The 27,644-nt window shown below is 38.2% G+C and overlaps 1 protein-coding gene across 1 annotated transcript in view; it reads right to left on the bottom strand.

Annotated features, from left to right (window-relative positions):
* The window catches only part of ctnnd2b (catenin (cadherin-associated protein), delta 2b), a 595,920-nt gene that overhangs the window by 168,185 nt on the left and 400,091 nt on the right, over window positions 1-27,644 (bottom strand). The window contains exon 15 of the mRNA XM_030159817.1: window positions 10,248-10,434. Coding sequence (XP_030015677.1) covers window positions 10,248-10,434 — 187 coding nt within the window. The remainder of the gene's footprint in view (window positions 1-10,247; window positions 10,435-27,644) is intronic.

The raw sequence follows: 27,644 nt of genomic DNA, 5'->3' as shown, positions 1-27,644 counted from the left end.
AATTTAAAATTGTCATTCCATACAATTCGATAATCCAGTGTTACACTTATATATGAGGCATTCATTCACTCCCCCACACAATATACACAGTATTTCCAGATGAGAACAGTTGTGTTTTGTCTTTAATCATGTTTTGGTTCTGGTGGTGAACATCCTAAACTCTGAGATGAATTTTATTTCCACTGTTTAATACTCTTACAGGAGAGGGATGACTGTCTGAAAGTTGTCCTGCAGAATGGGATTTTGTAATTTAGGTGTATTCATATACAAATCATATCATACACGCTACAAACAAAAAGTAAAGGATGTTTTTAATTTCTGGGCTATTTTTTTCAGTTGGGATTCTTGTATGTGAATTGAATTGAAACACATTTTTTAATGACCAGACATAGTTTTATTCACAAATGGCAAAAATGACCATATTTGTAGTGTATAGAAATACAAATTTTCACAGTTGTCATTTAAGTTGATATTGAATATAACTGAGCAATTATCTATGCATTCTTCTGATCTTGTGAAATGTGTATCTATATATACTAGTGCATTGACCCGTGGGAATCCTAGATGTGTCGTTTTTATGCTGTTGTGTATTCGCGCATGCTGTACCACATTTGTCCAGCAGTCACTGCCAAAGTGTTCTGGCCATAGCAATGTGACTGTAAGGCTATTGTACTCCAGAATTACTAATATCTCCCAAAATATTGGTCTGATCAACTTGCTGTTTTCACTAGTCTCTTCCCTGACAAAAAATACATAAGTATGACAAACTGCAGCAGTCAGCTTTGTACGGATTTTGTGTGAATCCCTGGACACACACACACACACACACACACACACACACACACAAAGGCCACTTTGCTTTTATAATATATATTGATTTACTGATTTATTTTGCACATACATAACATTGATCAAAGTCATAATAAAACAGTAAAGGTGCGGGGAGAGGCAGAAAGCCTAAAATGGCTTGTTTTATATAGTATATTGTAATGTTTTTTGCAAATAGCAGTAGTCCTTGGATTGCATCTTGTGGTCATTTTGTTTTCTTGCCAAAAGAAATGTAAGTATGTTCAATGCTGCAATATTTCACAGATTAATTGATAAGTTTCACTGTTTATGACGTCGTGGTTCATGAAACAGTTTTGATTTTAGCGTCTGTTCTGTTGTGGTTTTTGTCTGACAGTTGCCAAAAGTTTTCTAAGGACAATAAAGTAAAATTATTTATTACGTAACGAAGTTGTCGAATAATCACCAGTTATCTTGAGTGTTTGATTTGTGTATTTTCATTGGGAACATTGAATATTGGGAATTCTGGGCAAAATAAAACATCCAATTACATCATCAATGCCTCTGAGAATCACTGATCAATATGTTTCACAATTTTCTGGACTAAACAATCGATCAGTCAATCAAGAAAATAGTAATTAATGAAAATAATTGTTAAATACAGCCCTGACAATAGTGACTGCAACAGCCTGGGACATAAAATAATAATTTTACTTTACCATAACAATAAGACTGATCCAGTCTTCCATTTTATATTTTTTTCTTCCAGACTTTGTACTTTTCAAGTCGACAAAACATTATTAAATTGCCTGCCATAAAATACCCGAGTGCAGTTTTATAGAGAATAATCTGAATGAATACTTTGTGAGTCTAGTGCTTTGAGAGAAAACTGAATTTTGCAGAATGTTCGAGTCTAAAAGGTCAGAAGGAAAGCGAGACGAGTTATGTCTTTGTACCTTTAAGGCAGATGCCAGAGAGACAAAACAATATTATGATGGATTCCTGGAGATGAAACACTAGAAAGCATTTGGAGAATAGAATTAGAAAAGCTAATGCTCCTACACACCGCTATCAGAGCTGCACAGCGTTTTTATTGAATTTAACCGAATAGAGAGTTAAGGAGGACTGCTGTATCAGCAACACAATTCACACACAAACACACACATGCACTTGGTTTAATTGTGCTCAAAAAGGAGATGATGTATTGGTCTGGGAAGTTCCTCTGACACCACAACCGTCAAAGATGTCTTTATGATCTGTAGTTCTGAAGAAGCTGATATTAAATAAACTGAGACATTCACAACAAACATGACCTTTAACATAGTCTTATCTGTAATGTTTGTGTACACTGGCAGGTCAAACAGATACTGGATCTGAAAAAAAAGCAGTTCCACACCAGAGGTAGAGCTGCAAAAAATATCGTTTGAGCATCGTCATCGCAATGTACGTGTGCGCAATAGTCACATCGCAGGTCCTGCAATGGAGGAGGTAAATGAACTCAGCATGTTTTCTATTTAACAACTTAACAACAATTAAACAATGAACAATTAAAATAACAACAATTTAAACCTGGGTACCTGACACACACTGTGCACAGCGATCCACCAATCACAATAGTTATTAATCAGTTTGCCGAAGCAGACCACGCCCCTGAACATGGAATGAGTCGCTGGTAACAACGTTGAAAAATAAGCAATGAACAAGAGAAAATCACCGAAAATGAAGACATGGTGCCAAAAAGAAAAGCAACGTCAGTTATGTGGAATTATTTCAGCTACAAGAAGGATGAAACTGAAACACGTGTTCTGTGTCGACAGTGCCTCAATGCACCTGTCGCCACAACCAGAGGAAACACAACTCATTTTTTTGACCATTTACGTCGGCACCACACAGCTGTTATATCCTCCTGAGTAGTTTTTCATATCACAATATCATCATATCACGGGTTTAAAAAAATTGCAATGTCAGTTTTTTCCACTATCATGCAGGCCTAACCAAAGGTAGAGGGTTTTGTGTTTGATTTCGTTATTTGGGCCATTGAAAGCAGGTATACGTAGATTAATTCTCCTGTCAGTGACCGAGATACTGATGAAGACAACAGGAGTGTACCTATGATCCCCTTAGACCACAGGTGTCAAACTCCGGTCCTCGAGGGCCGGTAGCCTGCATGCTTTAGATATGCCCCTCTTTCTTCCACACCTGGTTCAATTAATGATCAGCTCATCATCATGCTCTGCAGAAGCCTGATAACGATGTAATGGCTTCCAGGTGTGATGGAAGAGGGAAACATCTAAAACATGCAGGATACCAGCCCTCGAGGATCTGAGTTTGACACCCCCGCCTTAGACAGAACATTCATCTGTGATTCCATCATATTACACTGGGCTGGATTCATCAGAGACAAAGGCCACACAATATATAAGAGCATATACAGGGGTTGGACAAAATAATGGAAACACCTTCACCTCAAGATGATAATGCCCCAATCCATACAGCTAGAATTGTTAAAGAATGGCATGAGGAACATTCTAATGAAGTTGAGCATCTCGTATGGCCGGCACAGTCCCCAGACCTCAACATTATTGAGCATTTATGGTCAGTTTTAGAGATTCAAGTAAGACGTCGATTTCCACCGCCATCGTCTCTAAAAGAGTTGAGGGTATTCTAACTGAAGAATGGCTTAAAATTCCTTTGGAAACAATTCACAAGTTGTATGAATCAATACCTCGGAGAATTGAGGCTGTAATTGCCGCAAAAGGTGGACCTACACCATATTAAATTATATTTTGTTGATGTTTTAAGGTGTTTCCATTATTTTGTCCAACCCCTGTATTTCATATATCTCAAAGTTTTATGTATGTTTCTAAAATGAATACAGTAGATGTAGACATTCCAGGTCTAGGACTCTAGATGAGCCTATAATTTAATTGGAACCTTTTTAATACCAATCGTTTAAAAAGCTTGAGCCCTATATAGACTACCATTATAACAGGCTGCCTAGATTTTTTTTGTAGTTTTTGCAATAAAAGTGTCACAAAATTCTTTTTCTTTTGCACTTTTTTTCAGGAGGAACTTAACTTTCAATATCTGGCCATTAATTATCATTATTATATGTAATAAATGCGTAAAACAGTGTGTTTTTGCAAAAAGTTAAAAACAGACATGAATTTTAATAATCATATTTATTCTGAAAAACAACTGTAAATGTGCAGAATGAAATATACGAGTTTATAGAAATGAACTTTCAACTGTTTTACATGTGCCCAAACATTTTAGTTTTTCTAGATTTTCTGTGTTCATGTTAGAGCTTCCTACTTTTATTTATTTATTTTATTACTATGTATTCATTTCTAGGCATTTTTAGCCTGTGTGTCTCTGCCTATATATTTGCATACATAAATATACATATATTTATATAATCAGTGGTGGCACCAAGGGGGGGCAAATGTCCCCCCAGTCACGACCTTTGCCCCCCCGGTTGCCCCCCCACCCAGATTTGGACAAATCTTTGGGAAAATTCGGGCAACAAAGAAATATGAAAAATCCATCAATGAAAGCATACATAACACATTTTGATACACTTGTAATACAAGTTAGTGTACCTAAGCCTACAGATGTTGTCAGTGGTTATATACATGTGCATGTAGTGGAAGCCATTGTATACATACGTTTTGTTTGATTAGTTGGTTAGGCTTTTAGTTTTATTTTGTTTTCAACATTTATTAACTTGCATACATTGACATTGCTGTTTGTTTGCTGCATGTTTTTCTGATGTGTTTAGAGAAATATGTGAAAGTACATTGTACCTATTAAATAATCAGAAAGTCAGAGTTGTTCATGCTGTAGTTTTTAACAAATACCTTGAATACATTAAGTATTACCTGATTTTACCAAAAATTGCCCTCTATATAAAGTGTAACAGATAGGCTATAAATAAAAAAAAATTCTTTCTTTATTTATTTATATAAATATATTTATTTATATAGATATATTTATATATTGCAGCTGCTAAAGCTCAAAATGTTAATTTTGCACTATGCGCAAAATTTTTTTGTCCACCCCCCCAAACATTTTCTTTGCCCTCCAGTTGCCCCCCCACTTTTAAAATCCTGGTGCTACCACTGTATAGAATATTTTCAGCTAAACAACAACTATCAATGAACTATACAAGCTGCAAAAATACAGATAAAAACTGTGAGAAAAAGGTGAAATAAACTGCAAAAACATGACAAAACACACTAGAACACTCCACAATAGCACTATCACTATTATATACAATTATTTACAAAAATTCACTGCAAAAACACAGCTAAAACGCTGCTAAAAGTCATAAAACCTCCATTTCTCTCTTACCGACTGCACTCTGCTGCTCTCTGCTCTGCCCACTTCCACTGCTCTCTCAGCCAATGCAGGCCTCGACCCTAATGTGTTATATAACGATACAAAGACCCAAATCTCAGCTTTCAGATGATTTTTGAATTCTATCAATAGAGCAGGAGGTTCAGGAGTTAAGGTAATTTGAATGACAGCGTCTGCAAAACTGTGGCAAAGGAGACACAAGCGTCTGAAAAGGGTTAAAAAAGGATTTATACTAGAAAGCATCAACACAACAGAAACTGAACTTTTCATCCTTGTGTCTGAACAAAGCAGCTGTGTCACTTTAGCGGAGAAGCTGCGCCGTCAGTCTTACAGGTCGGACCCAGTAACATTTCAGCGTCGCTTCCAACAAAGTCTGACTTTTATCAGATTAATGAAAAGGCTTCTGCAGCAAAGTAAAACAAGCAGAGAGCGGAACCAAAGACGTGTGTCGTGTTCTGCTCTGTGATCTTTGATTTATCAAAGTCACAATCTCTTTCACATTTAATGAGTTTAATAAACAACGCTGCATCATTTCCAGTAGCTGTTCAAGCAGATCAGTCGAGACTAAACTCAGTTTATTTTGACTCTTTAATAAACGGGGATGTGTTTTACACTTCACAATAAAGTGTCTTTGGCCTGTTTTACATGAGACTAAGTCATTAGTAAATGGTTTAACATGTTGGCTGATGAAGGGAGGAGATAAAGAACTAGAAGCACTCGGAGAGCGCAGACCTCCGCCAAGGCTGATCAGTGGGCCCCCCCCTGGGCCCCCCCATCCCCGATCACCAGCAAAATTTAATCATTTCTTCCTTATCCCATTTCCAACAAACGCTGAAAATTTCATCCAAATCTGTCCATAACTTTTTGAGTTATGTTGCACACTAACGATCAGTGGCCCCCCCCCGTGGGCCCCCCCCACCCCCGATCACCACCAGAATTTAATCATTTCTTCCTTATCCCATTTCCAACAAACCCTGAAAATTTCATCCAAATCTGTCCATAACTTTTTGAGTTATGTTGCACACTAACGGACAGACAAACAAACAAACAAACAAACAAACCCTGGCAAAAACATAACCTCCTTGGCGGAGGTAAAGATGAGCAACTAAAAAGAATTGACATTTAATGGAATAATACATAAAGAACATCAAATACTGAGCCTGTATCAGTGTATAAAAATTGCGCTGTAACTTCTTTGTGATTGTTCGTTCATTCATTCTTAAACAGTGTTAATAAATAACCGAATCATAAACCAGTTGTAAATTCATTATACATATATTCTAATGGTTAAATTGAACCAAAAATCTTCACTGTAATAAACCGATCTATCTTTAAGAAAAAAGGGAACTTGGTAGAATAAAAATCCTGGAAATGACAGACAATAGATATATAAATAATATATAAATAAGACCTTTTGACCCAATAATTAGTTTAGTTATCTTATTTTTGTACAGGCCTTTTTTGCCGTGGAGGACTTAAGCATTTATAAAATTTCAACCTTAGTGTGTCATTAGAGGATTATTAAAAAAATTGTTATCGTGTAGAAAATCAAGGTCAGAGAAGATACTATATTTAGTTTCTTACCCATAGATAGATAGATAGATAGATAGATAGATAGATAGATACTTTATTAATCCCGAGGAAAATTCAAGTATTCACCAGCTTTGCATACAACACAAAAAGACTAAAAACAGACGGCAGAACTAACCCATAAAGACGGAAAACGCTAAACAGCATGTTGGCCCTCTGGATGAAAATTTGACTTAAAAAAAAACAAAAAACAAAAAAAAACTAAGAGAGAACAGTGAACCAACAAAGTATAATACACACTCTGCAGGAAGGACTTTTCTTTTCACCGAAGCACTTCCATCTTAACCCATAAAGACCCAATGCTACTTTTGTGTCAGTTCCCACATGAATTTTTCTCTCTATTTCACCTTTCTTTAGTAATTTATCACCATTTATTATAATATTATCCGCTGTATTTTGCACATTTTCAGTGAAAATCAGTTATTTTCTCATATTTAATTCACTGATCATGTAGATTAAAGTTGACTGTCATAATATTAGAAATAGAGAAAAATGAAGAAAATATGACTTTTTCAACAAAATCTATTAATAACTGAACATAAACCCAGTGTGTCCATCCACTGTCATTGATCCAACTCCATGGGTTTTACTGGTGAATCAATGTTGTAGAAGATGACAGTGTTTCCACGGTAACTACAGAGCCTCTGAACGTCCAAATGGCTCATATCTGATGACGGTGAAAAGACGACAAACTGCATTTTACACTAATTATTTATATGTATTGATAGGATTAGTGGACAAACGGGTATTAAACAGGTTAGATCAGTAGTTGATTTGTGTCACCAGTGGATGTTTGGGTTTTTATGGGTTAATACAGATAAATATTTGTTTAAAAAAACGAGACAAAAAGTCATTAAGTTGTTATTATACATGAATGGAACCGCTGTAACACACAATCATTTCCTGTTGGAATTAATTAAGTCCTGTAATCGTGATTTAGTGTCAAAGTCCGTGTGTTTCCATGACAACTTTTATTCCTGGTTTAATCTGAATAAACGTTAGATCCTATTTCAGATGCCCATGTAAACACCTTATTCCAGTTGAAAAAGAATAGTTCGGATTAAATTTAAATCCGAATAAAGTCACTGGTTTAATCCCCTTTTTATTCTGATCTAAATTATTCCTGGGACATGTAAACCCTTTATTCCGTTTGGACTTTATTCCTTCCATTCTGCACATGCTCGTTGTCTTGTCCTGTCACGATGACGCACACATTCTGCGCTGTCAGAAGAATATGCCATGCAGTCTAGTCAACCCAAACTGTTCCAGTGGGCTATTCTGATGGGATCTACCAGCCTGGAAAACCCTGAAGGAAGAGTTCATCACCTGTTTTTTTATTAATTCATTTGTCATGCTGTGGTGTCAAAAAAACAGCATTTTAATCAAAGTATTCATTTTATATTCAAAAGTATTAATTTTATAATCAAAAGTATTCATTTGCATGGCATAAGTTAAATTTCCGTACAATGTGATGGTTGTAACAGAGTGTTTGACTTTTTTCCTGGGAGACCAACAAAAAGAATGAAAATGTGCAGTCATCGAAGGAAGTAGTGAATTTATGCAAAGTTACAAAATGGGGCGGGCAGAATGAACATGTGAGCTCAGGGAAAGTTCCGGAAAACGTGGTGTGCAAAAGAAGTACACGTGAGTAGAAATTTTTGAACCTTCTGGGAAGTACCTTACATTTTCCGGGAAAAAGTTACATATTCATATATGTTTGACCAATCCTGACCGACACCAAAGAAACCTCACCCTATCGGGGACAAGCTGAGAGGGGGGTTTCCGACATGACTAGATTAATGTTCAAAATATGATAAAAATGGGTATGGTTTGTAGCTAAACCCAACCTGCTTTTGATTGTATAAAAATGGTCTCCCAGAGCGAAAAAGTCAGTTGTTTCTGCAGATGTCAACTCAGTGATTATTTTGTGTATGAATAAACACTTTATGCGGCTCGAATTCTGCTCGATCTCTGAGTCTGTCTTTGGCTCTGTGTAACTATTACTCAACAAAGTTCCACTACACAGATGGGAGTACAGACATAAATACAACTGGAGAGGAGCGTCAAAGAGACCAGAGATTTCTCCCACTTACGGTCGTAAATTTTACACGACAACGCACTAATGAGTTCGCTAAGTGGGCAAATCAGTTTGCACTGCAGTGCACCGACTGCCTTGTTCTCGCAGCCCTTCCGTTAGCTTAGCTTAGCCTAGCTTAGCATAACGGCTTCATTCCTATGGTCAGATGTAGCCAGGCTTTTATAGGTGATCCGTAGTATTTGATGAGTGATTTTGTGAAATTCAGTTCTCCCTAATCATTCCTTTAGTCCGCTGGGGTTAATATGATCACAAATTGAGGCTCAAGTCATGCCCATGTGACTTACTGTGCTGCTGCTCGAGTCCTCACTAAGACCACGAGAGTGGACCACATCAGTCCAGTTCTGAGGTCTCTACACTGGCTCCCTGTCTCTCAGAGAATAGACTTTAAAATTCTCTTGCTAGCATATAAAGCACTGAATGGTTTAGGCCCAAAATACATCAGAGACCTTCTAGTCCAGTCTGAACCATCCAGACCACTCAGGTCATCTGGTGCAGGTCTCCTCTGTGTTCCCAAAGTCAGAACTAAACATGGAGAGTCAGCGTTCAGTTTCTATGCTCCGTATATCTGGAACAAACTACCAGAAAATACCAGGTCTGCTGAGAGTCTGAGTTCTTTTAAGTCCAGGTTAAAGACTCACCTGTTCACTGCTGCCTTTGACTAAAAGGCTTTTGACTTTTTAAATTTTATATTCTCTTTTGAAACTCTGCACTGCAACTCTTACTTTAATATGTGTGTGTTTTTATTTATGTATTTTTTATTTTTATTTTTTGATTTTATGTGTTGTTTTCTTACTTACTGTTTTTAATCACCTTTTACATGTTTCTTTTTCCCTGTCGTTGTATTTCAATGTCCTGTGTGAAGCACCTTGAATAGCTTTGTTGCTGAAATGTGCTATACAAATAAACTTGCCTTGCCTTGCCTTACTGCAGTAATAAAATCTTGGGAAATAAAAACTAATGCAAACCTAAAACGCTAAAGGAAGGGCTGCGAGAACAAGGCAACGTGAGCACTGCAGCGCAAACCCTTTAGCTCACTTATCTACCTCATTAATACCTCATGTAAACCATTTCCACATAAACAGAAGAGAAAATACTTTAGTTCCAAATTAATTTCTTCTGGAAAAATAAATTGGATTTAAAAAACATCATGTAACTGTACCCAGTGTGTCACAGTCCGACTACCCGAACAAACGGTACGACTTACAAACACCACAGCAGCTCTGAAGCCGGTGCTGAATCACCTTAACGGTAACTAAGTCTGTCAGGTCTGAGTGTGTACACTGATAAAAATAACAAAGGATCAACCTAAAAATAACGCTGCCTTTTGATGTCAGAGAAGCTCATTTCTGTGTTTGAGCGTGACAGGTACCATCAGCCTGTGTAGGTAGAACCGGTAGAACTGTGCGGTACTGACCGGAGGCAGCCGGTGGCGTTCCGGAGGACCTGCGAGGAGTGGAGGTGCAGCTTGCGGTCCTCCTGTGTGTGGGGGGAGGTGTCCCAGCCCGAATGGGGAATGATCACAGCGTTGGTCAGGACGGCCAGGGCGTCCTGGATGATGGGCATCTTCAGGGCGTCGCATGACGACAGGTTCCACAAAACGCCTGCGGAGAACAGGAACAAAGACAACGGTAGATTCAAGGACCACTGAAATAAGATGCAGAGTCAGATGACTATTACAACATCCAAAAACTTTATACCTGTGGACCCTGTACCTATGTAGGGTTAGGGGTTAGGGTTAGGTACTGGGGAACTTAGGTACTAGGGAACGTAGGTGCCAGGGAACATTGGTACTGAGGAACATAGGTACCTGAGAACATGGGTACTGTAGAACATGAGTAATGGAAGTTACTAGGGAACATAGGTACTGCAGAACATGGGTACTGGGGAACATAGGTACTGGGAAGGTACTAAGGAATATAGGTACTGGGAACATAGGAACCATGGAATACAGATTCCAGGGAACATAGGCACTGGGGAACATAGGTATTGGGGAACATAGGTACTGGGGAACATTGGCACTGGGAACATAGGAACCAGGGAACATGGATACCAGGGAACATAGGCATTGCAGAACATGGGCACTGCGGAACATAGGTACTCGGGAACATAGGTACTATGGAACATAGGTACTGGGGAACATTGGTACTGGGGAAAATGGGTACTCGGAAGGTACCAGGGAACATAGGTACTGGGGAACATAGGTACTGGGGAAAATGGGTACTGGGAAGGTACCAGGGATCATAGGTACTGGGACATTGGAACCAGGGAACATAGGTACCAGGAAACATAGGTCCACGGAACATAGGCAGTGGGGGACATAGGTACTGGAAGGTACTAGGGACCTTAGGAACTGGGGAACATTGATACAAGGTAAAATAGGTACATGGGAACATAGGAACTGGGGAACATGGGCACTGGGGAACATAAGTGCCGGGTAACGTAGTTACTGGAAGGTACATGGGAACATAGGTACTGGAGAACATAGTTACACTCCCCAAAGTCTCCAAAACCATAGTTGTTGTCCAACTTGTGAACACTGTGGTTAACACTGGACGTTGCAGACCCAGAGGCTTTAATGTGATGTTCTAGGTCGTAGATGTGTATTTTGTTCGCAGCAGAACATAGTGAACAGTTATTTCCATTACACATTCTGTCTGTCAGTCTGGTTTTATTTCAACGCTGCCTCAGGGACCAAAGATGATCGACTATTGATTTTTTTCCTCCCTTGTGCACAGAGATTTCTCCAGATTATCTGAAGCTTGTGATTATATTATGTACTGTAGAAAATGAGATATTCACAGTGTTCATCATTTACACTGAGGTACTTTATTCTGAAATTGTTCCACAATTTGTAGAGGCAGTTTATCACAGACAGACTGTAGCTCTTTACTACCTCGTCCACATGGATATTTAAAGGAAAAAAAACAAACAAAACTTCCTTTCCACCATTTCCTAAAAAAATATCTGTCCACACAACATCTGAAAAATGGATTCCAAACTGGTCCAAATGCTCAGACAAACCATAGCTGTTGTTGTCCAACCTGTGGACACTGTGGATCATACTGGACGAAGCAGATACAGATACTTTAATCTGTCATGAAGGTTATAAATGTAAGGTACCATAACCTTTTATATCAGGGTTTCTCAACCTTTTTTGAACCAAACCCCACTAACGGCATCATCAGCCTACTGGTACCCCCCCCTATGCCCCCCCACTCACCCCCATCCTCAATCTGGACCTCAATACGTAATTATACAAGTAACGCAACGGACCTGTATGTGGAGGACATGTAGATGAAGCTGTGAGAAAGTGAAAGAAAGAGAGAACTCCTTTTCATTGACTATCTGCTGCCCCGCAAAAACAAATTTGCGCCCCCCCCCCCCCCCCCCCACGCCATGCTCATGGACGTCAATCCGATATGTGAGTGGGGGGAGTATGTGCCAAGTGATTTAATGTGATGTACAACAGTAGTTGCTAATGTACCTGTACACACGCACAACAATGCCACTCGTACCCCCCCACCCCATGTGCTCACGCCCCCCGGCAGAGTGTCCGCACCCCCGGTAGAGACCCACTGCTTTATACGACACTCACAGAAATACACTGAAATTCAAATTTCCAACCTTAGTGTGATAATGGAGGACATAAGATACTATTATTTTTGTGACATTTTTCTATTTTTTTTTTTTTGTTGAAATGTAGAAAATCAAGGTTAATGAAGTAACCATATTTAGTTCCTTACCCGAAAGTGGCAAAAAACAAACATAACAAAAAATCCTAGAAGTACTAAATATATAATGTATAATAGATTTTTTTTGCTTCATTCAAGCAAAAACATCTGCTAATGGAACAAGTAATAATAATAATAATAATAATAATAATAATAACTTTATTTATATAGCACCTTTTAAAACAAAGTTTACAAAGTGCTTTGACAAACAAATAAAGGGCACAACAGCAGGATACCAGATGTAAATAAAAACACTAAAAACACTAAAATAGAAGCAACATAATAGGAGAGATGTGTACAACAATGCAGAAACAAGACACTTCAAATAGATTAAATGAATCGGAATAAGGAGTGCAGGGGTAATGTAACATGATGCTGTTAAATCAATGCAGAAGTAGAGGCGTGAGATAAAACATCATGTATGAGAATATAAACCAACAATCAAACAGGATAAGATTCAAATTAAAAAATTAAAAATTAAAAGGGACAAACATCACATAAAAGCAAGTCTATAAAAGTGTGTTTTAAGAAGTGACTTAAAAGATGCCACTGATTCTGCAAGCCTTATTTCCTCGGGCAGGCCGTTCCAAAGTCGAGGGGCCCTGATGGAAAAGGCCCGGTCACCCTTAGATTTAAGCCTCGACTTTGGAACAGCCAGGAGCCCTCTGCCCGAGGATCTAAGGCTACGTGCTGGCTCGTAGGTAGCTAACATGTCATCTATATAGCTTGGGGCCAGACCCATTCGGGCTTTAAAAGTAATCAGTAAAATCTTAAAATCAATTCTAAAACACACAGGGAGCCAATGGAGGGATGCCAGGATAGGAGTTATGTGATGTCGTCTGTTAAAACCAGTGAGAACATGTGAGAACAAGTGAAAATTATCTTGGTAAAATTTCTTGAAATAAGATTTTCCAGATCTATTGTCTGAAAATAAGCTCTTACATCTCACTGAAAAGTTACTCTTTAGGTGATTATGTCGTATTTTAAGTGTGATGAGATATTTTGACGATAAAATGAGAAAAATACAGATGGTCAGATTTAGATTTTTGCAGTGTACATGATGTGGATTTGTCCATTTGTCCAATACTGAATAGAACCACTTTATTGCATTAATTGTCCAAGTTCTATTAATATAAATGTGATGTTTATTGGATATGTCATGCCGCAAATTTATAAGCATAAGACTAACACCTTTAAAAACATAAAACTCATGAATTTTAAGTGTTGCTGTAATCTCCTAAAACACAGCCTTTCATTTACGGCGCTGCTGTAATTAACAGAAACCCAGTGAGGGGCCAGTGAAGGCGTTAAATCACTTAGACGAACTTCACCTGGACTTCTCTGCCGTTCTTAATCCTCACCTGAATTCCACATACAGTCGCTGACCAGCCAACCAAGAAAATGGAGTGAGTTTTCTCTCGCCTACCAATTAATGTTCACTTCTTTTGTCGGCGCACAAACACACACATAGACCAACAATTTGAACAGACAAAAGCTTCGCCTCTCCAGAGACCGCCCCCTCCTCCTCCACCTCCGCCCCCGCCCCGCCAAAAAGAATAGAGAGGGTAAGAGGCAGACCATTACATTTTGCTGCAAAGCACTTTGATTTTTCGAGTGGTTTTACACACATATACGTCCACTATATGGACAAAAGTATGTGGACGCATTGAATTCACGTGTTTCTTTTCTAACAGGGGTCTGGGATGAAAAAAACAATAATGGCTAATGTCAGAATATACAGTAGTTTTATATTGGGATACATATGGTTGGTTTGTTTGGTTAGTTTTCAACATGGTGGTGCAGTGGTTAGCACTCGTGCCTCACAGCAAGAAGGTCCTGGGTTCGATTCCAACACCAGTCAACGGGGGTGGGACCTTTCTGTGTGGAGTTTGCATGTTCTCTCCGTGTCTGCGTGGGTTCTCTCCGGGTACTCCGGCTTCCTCCCACCATCCAAAGACATGCACTGATAGGTTAATTGGTTAATCTAAATTGCCCATAGGTGTGAATGTGAGAGTGATTGTTTGTCTGTATATGTTCAGCCCTGTGATGAACTGGCGAAATGTCCAGGGTGTACCCCGCCTTCGCCTGCTGGTAGGCTGGGATAGGCTCCAAGCGACCCCCGTGACCTTAGTGAGGATAAAGTGGGTTCAGATAATAATGAATGAATGAATGAATGAATGAATGAATGGTTAGTTTTCCAGAATTTATATGTTCTATCGCTAAATTTCTAAAATATTTTTCATGCTCTGACTGTAAATAATCATTTTCGACCACAACTAACCATCTACTTTCATCACATCTGAGCAGTTTAAGTCTGTTTTTTTAAAGACACACTTATTTGCACTGGCAAGTATGTGACTTTTATTTGTTTTATCTTCTGGTTGTGTTTTACATGCTATTTATCCTATTACTGTATAACTGTTGTTTTGTTTAGTTTTTTTTATCAGTTTTAATATATCTTGTATTTATTCTTATTTTACTAGTTTTAGTGTATCTTGCATTTGTATCTACAACTTTTTACAGCACTTTGGGCACTTTCTGTAGTTTTAAATGTGCTACATAAACCTGACCTTGACATGTCCCTTAGGAAGAAGAATTTCCCATTAAACTTTAAGGAAATATTGATGTTTATAAACTTAATGGACCAATATATTGGGACACGTTGAATTCAGGTGTTTCTTTTCTAACAGGGGTCTGGGATACAAAACAATAAGGATAAATGTCATAATATAGTTTTATATTAGGATAAATATCCCTGCATTGGTTAGCTTTATGGAATTTAAATGTTCTTTCACTAGATTTCTAAAATCTTTTTCATGCCATGACTATAAATGATCATTTCCTACCACAACTTACCATCTACTATCATCATATCTGAGCACTTTAAGTCTTTTTTACAGGCGCACCTATTTTCACTGGCTTTTAGGCCTAATACATGCTATATATATATATATATATATATATATATATACACACACACACACACACACACACAGGGTGGGGAAGCAAAATTTACAATGAACATTTAGTTGTTTTTTCTCAGCAGGCACTACGTCAATTGTTTTGAAACCAAACATATATTGATGTCATAATCATACCTAACACTATTATCCATACCTTTTCAGAAACTTTTGCCCATATGAGTAATCAGGAAAGCAAACGTCAAAGAGTGTGTGATTTGCTGAATGCACTCGTCACACCAAAGGAGATTTCAAAAATAGTTGGAGTGTCCATAAAGACTGTTTATAATGGAAAGAAGAGAATGACTATGAGCAAAACTATTACAAGAAAGTCTGGAAGATACTATTAAAGAAGAATGGGAGAAGTTGTCACCCGAATATTTGAGGAACACTTGCGCAAGTTTCAGGAAGCGTGTGAAGGCAGTTATTGAGAAAGAAGGAGGACACATAGAATAAAAACATTTTCTATTATGTAAATTTTCTTGTGGCAAAAAAATTCTCATGACTTTCAATAAACTAATTGGTCATACACTGTCTTTCAACCCCTGCCTCAAAATATTGTAAATTTTGCTTCCCCACCCTGTATATATATATATATATATATGTTTTAGATGCTATTAATCCTATTACTCTTTTTTTTTTATTTAATCAATTTTAATATAGCTTATATTTATTCTCATTTTACAAGTTTAAGTAAATCTTGTTTCTCCAACTTTGTACGGCACTTTGGGTACTTTGCGTTGTTTTAAATAAACTTGACATCTCACTTAGGGGGAAAAAAATCTCCCATTAAACATTATGAAATATTACTATTACACATAGACAGGGTGCAATTGTCAAAAAAACAGAGGGGGGGGTGTTTTTGTTTTTTTGTCGGAGGGGGGGGCTGTTATACATGTGGGGGTGCAGTCCATAATTAACATAACTAATGCCGTGTTTCCACTACGTAGTACCGGCTCGACTATGCCTTTTTGCGTTTCCATTACGAAAAAAGGACCTGGAATCTGGTACCCGGTACTAGTTTTTTGGTATCACCTCTGCTGAGGTTCCAGGACTGGGGACCAGATACTAAAACGTGACGTGTAAACTCTGCAGACCACTGATTACTCAGAGAGTTGTCTCTGTGACCCGCCGTTTTACAAAAAACAGATGCGGAAGTTGACAGTAAATCTAGCGGTAGGTTAATCCACATGATGACAGCCTGTAAAACTACACCATGGTCGGTCCAGGAGGTTCAGTCTTTGGTGGCCGATGTAAAAATTCAGCATGAGCTTGACGAGACAACACGCAACGAGCGAGTTTATCAGCAACTCTCTGAGCTGATGACATGGAAGTAACTTGCCGCATCGCTACGACATCCAGGTATTCTAAAGTCGGTAGTATCCTGTAATGGAAAGGGTATCCAGGAATAGTATCTGGTACCCGAGTCAAGTTGAGCTGAGTCTAGTCGAGCCGGTTCCATGTCGTGGAAACTCTGCATAATGCTGGCGTGAAACAGAAGTGAAACTTTACATACTTTCAACGTCCAACTCCAGGGTTCTCTCCCTTTCTTATACAGTGGTCCCTCATTTACTGCGGGGGTTACGTTCTAAAAATAACCCGCAATAGGCGAAATCCGCAAAGTAGTCAGCTTTACCTTCCTTCAGCATGTCCAGAAGTCCAACTTTTTGTGCGATGATTAGCATCTTTCTCTGTCTTTTGGGTGCGGCCGCAGGTGCCTTTGTCGGGGCAGAACGTTTTGTCGACATTGTGGGTTTTGTCGGGGAGAAAAATGCAAACATACAGCACTTCAGAGTCACACTGCTAGCGATCGAACATTTATGTAAATTTGGCAAGCCGAACGCATTCTGTACTGTACAGGAGACACGGCACGGAGGAGATTGATTGACAATGGTCTACAGTCCCTTAGCCAATCAGGATGCAGAACACAGTGCTTGGGTTCTCCCTTAGCCAATCAGGACGCAGAACACAATGCGCAGGTTCTCTCTTAGCCAATCAGGATGCAGAACATGATGCGCATTCATATGATGTAAAAAAAAAAAAAAAAGTATGCGAAATTGCACTAAAAAAATCAGAGAAACAGCAAGGCTGCGAAAGGTGAATCGCATTATAGTGAGGGACAACTGTACAGTGGATCTTACACGAAACTTTCACAACTTCTAACTTGTATCCACTGAACCCCCTCCACTTTTTTATGCCCCCCCCCCCACACACACACACAAATACTAGGCCCCATGAATTTGTCACATTTACCCCCTCTTTACAGCACCCCAGTGCATGGGGACATTTGCGAATTCTGAGACTGCCAACAGTTTGGTTCAGGTGAACGTTAGTGCCAATAATGTACGATACAGGTGTAAGAAAACTGTCACAACCTGCCTGTTTTTTTACATTGGATCCCTCCCATCCCCCCCAACAAATCGCCCCCTGCACATAGACACACCCTGGTTGGGTTGACCTTGAAAACCCCTCCACCCTGTTATAATTCTCGTTGCCCTTGTAAGGTGTCTACGTCCTAATCTGTGTATTTATATGATTATCATTTGTGCACTTGAGAGCGTCCACCCCCCCCACACACACACTCACATCTGCCCTTATCTATCGTTGTTCTTTATGGTTGTAATTACAGCCGTAGCGGAGGTCAAACATCCTACCCTAACCCTCGGATGTTTGTGTTTGTGTCGGGATGACGTCGTCCTGTCTTTAGAGCTGCAGTCGTTCACCCTCGGCTGAACACCGACTGTGTAATTACAGCCTCTGTTATCTGTCTTTGTGGGTTTTGTATGAATTGGTTCGGCTACATGTGTCTGTACGTATCTAACCCCCCTCCACCACCACCACCACCACCACCACCACCCCCTTTCCACCACCTGCACCATTCGACAAATCAGTCTTGACTCCATCAGCCACTCGGACTTTTACTGGTGGTCAGGAGGACTCACTTTTAGCTTGGACTGTTTGACGTGATATTTTGGCTACGGATCAACATGGTCTTCTTTGGAAATAAAAATGTAAAGTTTATTAATCGTCATGTGCTATGTCATTGTAAATGTACAGCTTTTCATATTTTTTTAATCTATTCTTCTATTTTATTTATTTATTTATTTATTTGTTTGTTTATTTTTATCTTTGTGCAGTAATCTATACCTGGCTTTTCAGCCTCCGTCCATAATAATATACAGGGGTTGGACAAAATAATGGAAACACCTTCACCTCAAGATGATAATGCCCCAATCCATACAGCTAGAATTGTTAAAGAATGGCATGAGGAACATTCTAATGAAGTTGAGCATCTCGTATGGCCGGCACAGTCCCCAGACCTCAACATTATTGAGCATTTATGGTCAGTTTTAGAGATTCAAGTAAGACGTCGATTTCCACCGCCATCGTCTCTAAAAGAGTTGGAGGGTATTCTAACTGAAGAATGGCTTAAAATTCCTTTGGAAACAATTCACAAGTTGTATGAATCAATACCTCGGAGAATTGAGGCTGTAATTGCCGCAAAAGGCGGACCTACACCATATTAAATTATATTTTGTTGATGTTTTAAGGTGTTTCCATTATTTTGTCCAACCCCTGTATATTAGATCTCTTATATCTTCCGAGAGCACCTCCTATCCTAACACTTTCAAACATTCCATTTTAAATATTCTAATAGGGTTTTTCCCAGGATTATCACAGATTCTTCCAGGATTATTTCTGGACCTGCTGCGGTGGTCCTGCCTCTTCCCTGCCCTCATCATCACCACTCACTTATCCTCAACTGCCTCCATGTGTCTCCCCCTACTCCCCCAGTCTCTATCGCTCTCTCTTTCTCTCTTTCTTTACTCTCTCTCTTTAACCCCAACTGGTCCAGGCAGACGGCCATCCTCCAGGAGTCTGGGTATGCTCCAGGTTTCTGCTGTTAAAGGGAAGTTTTTCCTTCCACTGTCACCAGTCATAAGTGTTTGCTCCTGGAGGATTCTGTTGGGTTTCTGTAAATTGGCTTAGAGTCTGGTTTGGACCAACTCTATATATAAAGTGTCATGAGATAACTTTTTTTGTGATCTGGCACTATATAAATAAAATTTGATTGATTGAGTGATTTAATTGGTTTTCCCCTGTAAATCGCTTTGGAAAAAAGCGTCTGCCAAATGCATAAACATAAACATAAACATTATATAGACTAAATGTTGTCTAAAATTTACGTTTATTTGCAACATTGTATAGCAAACTATTAAAAGATCAAAACCAAATTAATTTTAGCAAAAAATTTGAATGTCTGGGGTCACCAGAAATGTGTGGTGTTAAAATGGGGTCACAAACCAAAAAAGGTTGGAAACCACTGAAGTGATTTGTCTTCATTCACTAATTTTCGTGTAATTTTCCTTGACTTCATGTATCTCCATACCTTTGTAAACTATATTGAATGGCCTTGTGTATGAATGGTACTTTATAAATACACTTGTCTTATTTCTGCAGGTGACACATGCCAGCCGATAGCGTTTTATTCTTCCGTAATATCACACATTCTAGAATTTAGTCGGTTCATACCATTGTCACCGAAGCAGTTTTCCTGAGGATTATTATTTCCTGTCACTGCAGCCTAATGAAAGTAAAAACAAAACAAAACAAAACAAAAAAAACTCAGTATATAAAATCAGTATATAGTACCGAGTAATACATCATGCGGTTGAGTTAAGTGTCGCACAAAAACATGTAAAATTCCAAGGTTATTACACTCTTCCACAGATTAACCATATCCTGTTACCATCCTTTCCTAATTTGCTGACCGCAAATTAAATCAGCGTAATGAGCCGAACAATACCAGACGATGCCTTTTGTAATCAAACAAGTTAATTATTCATTTTTATCTCCTGTAAGTAAGTGGGATGTGAAAAAAAAATATTTTTTTTGTTGTTGTTTTTAGTCTATTTCCCTAGAGAAAGCTCCGAGGGAAGCAAGAATATGCACGAAAAAACTAGCCAGTACGCCTAAAAATAATTAAATCTCCCACTGAGAAGATGCACACATTATACTGCATTTGCATCAGTTTGTAAAACCTCCACGCTCTATTGAGTTACAACTCTATATTGTACAGTTATATAATGTATGACACATAAAGTCTTAACTGCAGCTGCAAGGAAAATATGCTTTTTCAGTATCTTGAGCAAAGTCAGCTGTTTGCCAGCATCACTTCTCGTTGAGCGGAGTATGACATCATCCCCCCCCCGAGGTGAAACGCAGAGGGAGTTTATCTTTGATCTGAAACACATGCTCGCCAAATCACAACCGGCTCGCTCGCGCAAAAATCGCAGCGCGCGCTCGTAGACAAACACGCACGCGGGCGGAAACGCACGTCCACGAGTGTATGACAGATGAAGGAGGTTAATTGCCTCAGCCTTACATCATGAGTGGCAGCAGGAGGTTATGAATGCCCCGTTATGGGGAGGGAGGGGAAATGAATATCTTGGCTATTGCTCTTTGTCTCTGAAGCCATTTCCCATCTCTGAGCACCGTCATTACATTCCCACATGTCATATTTATTTCTTCTGTAACGTTGCATCATATCTCGTTTGTTTCTCCCTTTGTCTCTTTGTTTACGTATTTGCCTCTGACTTATTTATTTACTGATTTTACACCATTGAGTGGAAACTTCAAATCGGTGATGCTTCCAATGACCCTAAACTCATTCACTTGCGATGCTGCTTTTGTTTGCACGCTGAACACCCTTGCAGGTTACCATGGCGACAGCGTTTGGTTGAATTACTAATTTTGTTTTTGTCTCTTTGTGTGCATGTCTGCCTCTGACTTATTTATTTACTAATTTACACCGTTGAGTGGAAAGTTATACTTCAAATCAGCGTCTCAATATTGAAGAAAACTCTTAAAATGACCCTAAACTCATTTAGTTTCACGCTGCTTTTGTTTGCACGCTGAACACTCTTACAGGTTACCATGGCAACGATGTTAAGTTTTGTTAAATTACCAACATCCTTTATTAATTTGCTGACCACACTTGACCAAACAATTCCGGACGACGGCTTTTGTAATCAAATAATTTTCATTTTTATTTCCTGTAGGATGTAAAAATATATTTTGTTGTTGTCTTTTTGTGTGCATATTTGCTTCTGACTTATTTATTTACTCATTTACACCATTGAGTGGAAATGTATACCTCAAATTGGTGCGTCAATATATAGGCAAACTCCTTAAATGACCCTAGATGTGTTCACTTTCATGCTGCTTTTGTTTGCATGCCGAACACGCTACCAGGTTACCATGGCGATAGCATTAAGTTTTGTTGAATTTCCACCACAGAACAGTGAAAATGTCCTTTCTTAATTTGCTGACCACACTTTAAATCACATGTAATATTTATTTCTTCTGTAACGTTGCATCATATCTCGTTCGTTTCTCCCTTTGTCTCTTTGTTTACGTATTTGCCTCTGACTTATTTATTTACTGATTTTACACCATTGAGTGGAAACTTCAAATCGGTGATGCTTCCAATGACCCTAAACTCATTCACTTGCGATGCTGCTTTTGTTTGCACGCTGAACACCCTTGCAGGTTACCATGGTGACAGCGTTTGGTTGAATTACTAATTTTGTTTTTGTCTCTTTGTGTGCATGTCTGCTTCTGACTTATTTATTTACTAATTTACACCGTTGAGTGGAAACTTATACTTCAAATCAGTGTCTCAATATTGAAGAAAACTCTTAAAATGACCCTAAACTCATTCACTTTCACGCTGCTTTTGTTTGCACACTGAACACTCTTACAGGTTACCATGGCAACGATGTTAAGTTTTGTGAAATTACCAACATCCTTTTTTAATTTGCTGACCACACTATAAATCACATGTAATATTTATTTCCTCTGTAACATTGCATCATATCTCGTTTGTTTCTCCCTTTGTCTCTTTGTTTACGTATTTGCCTCTGACTTATTTATTTACTAATTTACACCGTTGAGTGGAAACTTATACTTCAAATCAGTGTCTCAATATTGAAGAAAACTCTTAAAATGACCCTAAACTCATTCACTTTCACGATGCTTTTGTTTGCACGCTGAACACTCTTACAGGTTACCATGGCAACAATGTTAAGTTTTGTTAAATTACCAACATCCTTTATTAATTTGCTGACTACACTTGACCAAACAATTCCGGACGACGGCTTTTGTAATCAAATAATTTTCATTTTTATTTCCTGTAGGATGTAAAAATATATTTTGTTGTTGTCTTTTTGTGTGCATATTTGCTTCTGACTTTTTTATTTACTCATTTACACCATTGAGTGGAAATGTATACCTCAAATTGGTGCGTCAGTATATAGGAAAACTCCTTAAATGACCCTAGATGTGTTCACTTTCATGCTGCTTTTGTTTGCATGCCGAACACCCTACCAGGTTACCATGGCGATAGCATTAAGTTTTGTTGAATTTCCACCACAGAACAGTGAAAATGTCCTTTCTTAATTTGCTGACCACACTTTAAATCAGCGTAATGAGCCAAACAACGCCAGACGACGGCTTTTGTAATCAAATAATTTTCATTTTTATCTCCTGTAGGATGTAAAAATATACTTTGTTGTTGTTTCTTTGTGTGCATATTTGCCTCTGACTTATTTATTTACTGATTTACACCATTGAGTGGAAACTTATACTTCATCAGTATCTAGGAAATCTCCTTAATTGACCCTAAATTCATTCACCTCCATGCTGCTTTTGTTTGCACACTGAAGACCCTTATAGGTTGCCATGGCGACAGATCCATCATTATCAGGTTTTGCTGAATTACCACCATCCTTTCTTAACTTGCTGACCACACTTTAAATCAGCGTAATGAGCCAAACAATGCCAGACGACAGCTTTTGTAATCAAATAATTTTCATTTTTATCTGCTGTAACTAAGTAGGATATAAAAAAAAAAAAATACGTTGTTGTTGTTTCTTTGTGTGCATATTTGCTTCTGACTTACTTATTTACTAATTTACACCATTGAGTAGAAACTTATACTTCAAATCAAGTGTCTAAATACATAGGAAAACTCCATAAATGACCCTAAACTCATTCACCTCCACGCTGCTTTTGTTTGCACACTGAAATCTTTTACAGGTTGCCATGGCGACAGATACATCAGCATTAGGTTTTGTTGCATTACCACCATCCTTTCTTAATTTGCTGACCACACGTTAAATCAGTGTAGTGAGCCAAACAACGCCAGACGACAGCTTTTGCAATCAAATAATCAAATAATTTTCATTTTTATCTCCTGTGGGATGTAAAAATATACGTTGTTGTTGTTTCTTTGTGTGCATATTTGCCTCTGACTTATTTATCTACTAATTTACACCGTTGAGTGGAAAATTATACTTCACATCAGTGTCTAAATACATAGGAAAACTCCATAAATGACGCTAAACTCATTCACCTCCACGCTGCTTTTGTTTGCATGCTGAACACCCTTACAGGTTACCATGACGACAGATACATCAGTGTTAAGTTTTGCTGAATTACCTCGACAGAACAGTGAAAACATCCTTTCCTAATTTGCTGACCTCACTTTAAATCAGTGTAATGAGCTTTTGCAATCAACGAATTTTCATTTTCATCTCCTGTAACTAAGCAGGATGTTAAAAATATATTTTGTTGTTGTGTCTTTTGTGTGCATATTTGAGTCTGACTTATTTATTTTACTGATTTACACAGTAGATTGGAAACGTATACTTCAAATCGATGCATCAGTTTATAGGAAATCTCCCTAAATGACCCTAGATGCATTCACTTTCATGCTGCTTTTGTTTGCATGCTGAAAACCCTTACATGTTACCATGGCGACAGATACATCAGCGTTAGGTTTTGCTGGATTACAACCCTCAGAACAGCGAAAAACAAACGACAACTCCGCTCTGAAGTACTATAAAATGCCAAACCCTGTCATTTTCAAGCCAAACTGCGAAGCCACAATCACTTTAACCATCTCAAAATAAGTGACGCTGGCGAACGCCGACGGTCGACCTTGAAAACAGCGGGACGTCTTTGTAGCGATGGAGATCCGCCACCTGTGACGGCCACCGCGTTCACAACCTGCCATTTGAGTGGATCTGCGGAAAGCTGATAAGTCCTTTATTCAAGTCAACGGACGAGTCAGTTGTCACCGTTTTTTTCCCTTTAAGTGCTGTCATATTCTGCCAGAAACAAACGGTCGAATTCAGCTGAGGAGCCTCTCCAGATCTGTGTCAAGCTGAGCCAGCTGCCTGGCAGCTGAAAGCATCCCAGATCACAGCTTTTTTTTTTCTCCTCATGTGACCCACATATGACATCCCATTATCAGCTTCAACGGCGAACAGAGACATGAAGACGCGCTTGTTCATCACATGACCAATGTAACGCATGGAGATAGAATATTATCTATATTTAGTTACAGTTAATACAGTTATATCCTTAAAATCAACAGATAAGTCTTGGATTACATAACTCGCGCTGATGTTTAAAAGGCATCACTAATTTCCAATAAGCCCCTGATTTTATACGAACTGCAAAAGCAAGACATGCACACAAAAATACCCCTTTGGATATATTGGTATGCTAACTTTATTTATTTATTTAATTTTACTCAGGAAATGATCATACTTTCTTAGCTTCGTGCTTGTTTTTTGCCATTCCTTTTTATTTATTTATTTATTTATTTATTTATTTATTTATTTATTTTTTGTTGCTGTTATTGCTTCCTATATTAATGTGCACGCTGGTCCTGGAAAAGGCAGTTTCATTTCTCTGCATGTATTATAGCTATTTGGTGCAAATATGTCTGGAATGAAAAGAAAAAAAAAAAAAAAGAAAAAAAGAAAGCAGCATATTAGGGGATGTAGTCACCAATCTGCACAACACAGAGGAGTCGACAATGAACAATAAAGCTCTATGTTGTATTGAAGAACATATTTAGATTGTTTAGGTAATATATAAACTCAGAACTACAGAACCTTATATCATGTGTTTTAATGCGTTATATGTATGTTTTCATTGATGCTTTGTATTGGTAGAATAGAATAGAATAGAATAGAATAGAATAGAATAGAATAGAATAGACTTTCAGAGCCTTTTGGAAACCCTGATTCTGTTTTAGTTTATAAAGTCTTGGGGTGTAACGTAGGGTTTTAATGGACAAAAATGATGCTGCATTCACTGTCTGATTGGTTTTTATCACTTTATAGGCATTGCACTTTCTAGAACGGGGGTGTCAAACTCATTTTAGTTCAGGGGCCACATTCAGCCCAATTTGATCTCCAGTGGGCAGGACCAGTGAAATAACAACAGTGAAAAAAGTAAAATTATATTCTGATCAGGTTTACATCTACAAAGAGTTTCCTTAAAAATCCAAATAACATGAACAATTTGAATTGTCTTAAGCAAAACAAGTGCACTTTTAACAATATTCTGCCTCGGTTCATCAGTTTATCATTTACACACGTGCATTACAATCGCACAAAACATTTAGTAACAGGCAGAATATTGGTAAAATTGCATTTACTTTTCCTAAGATATTTCCATTTGTTCATGTTTGTTCAGGTTATTCACATTTTTGTAAAAGTATAGTTTGGTAATGTAAACATTTTCATGTAATTTTACTTTTTTTACAACAAAAAAAAAAGACAAAATTTGGGGTTGTCACTATTTATAGGTTATTATGTTAATATTTTACTGCTCTAACCCACTTGAAATCGAATTGGACTGTATATGGAATCTGAATTAAAATGATTTTGGCACCATTGACTGTTAATATCTTCAGTGTAATTTTTGCAATTTTTCACAAATTCATCCCAAGGGCCATACTGGACCCTTTGGCGGGCCAGATTTGGCCCCCGGGCCGCATGTTTGACACCTGTGTTCTAGAAGAAGAAAAGAAGACATTGCCTTTGACTTAACCCTATAACGCCAAATGTATCATATTTGATACATGAGTTTTGAAGCCCTCTACATGATCAGTGTGATTTTTTTTTTCTTGAAAAACCTGATTTATACAATTAGATACATGCAATACATAGATAATCCACCAGGGGGGAGGAATTTGTTCAACGCATTAGTTGCATTTAATTTTCTGTAGACATTTCATGTTGTTCATATTTGTTCAAGTTATTCACATTTTATTGTTAAAGGACAGTTTGCTAATGTAAATATTTTCATATTTTGATTTTAGTTTTTGCGCTAAAACAAAGACAAAAATTTGGAGTTGTCATTATTTATAGGCATAATGTAATATTTTTTTCACATTAAAGGGCTCATATTTAGCTAAACCCACTTGTATTAGTCTGTGGTTCATTTATTTGTGTATTTGGACCCTAATAGTTCAGACAGTTTGAATTTGAACCCTCCAGGTGCTGCAAAACTATCTTTATATTCATTTTGGCAAAAACCGAGTGGATTTCCACAACCTGTTTGTATTCCTGCTTAAATTGTTACATTTTATAACTAGTTACGTCACAACATTTGCGCATATAAGGTCAAGACTTCTGATGAACATTTCTCCAAGTCCGACATAATTATTTATCAGCAGCAGCGGCTGTAGCAAAAACTGAAAATATGCCCAAACTTTGAGCTGATTACCTAAAATGTTCGGTTGTTGGTTGTATTAACACAAGTGGCTGAACTGGACAGAAAGCACGGTCAACAACCTGGAAGGGGCGGGGCTTGAAGTGGCTGATATGCATTTAAAGGGCCAGCGCTCCAGACCACCTTTCTGGTGTCATTACTCAGAAATAGGGTTAAAGATGAACCTGTGGAGTTGAATTAACAAAGAATTCAGACCCAAGCAGAGCATTTACAGTTTATGGAGACCACAGGGAAATGTTTGAAAATAAAGAATTCCATTTAAAAAAGTAAAATATCACTACTTTAAACCAAGAAGAAAATCGGAGTCATTATTTATAAGTTATTATGCTGTTATTTTGCTTGAGATCATAATTGGGCTGAATGTGGCCTTGAGTTTGACACCCCTGACTTTTCTAATAATATCTTCAGTGTAATTTTTGCACTTAGGAAATGCATCAAACGGGTCGGACTGGAACTTTTGGCGGGTCACTTTTGGCCCACAGGTCGCATGTTAGCCACCTCTGATTTAACCCTTTCATGCATAGT

Source organism: Sphaeramia orbicularis, chromosome 17, assembly GCF_902148855.1.
Source record: "Sphaeramia orbicularis chromosome 17, fSphaOr1.1, whole genome shotgun sequence".
Lineage (NCBI taxonomy): Eukaryota > Metazoa > Chordata > Actinopteri > Kurtiformes > Apogonidae > Sphaeramia > Sphaeramia orbicularis.
This window is presented reverse-complemented; position numbering and strand designations above follow the sequence as displayed.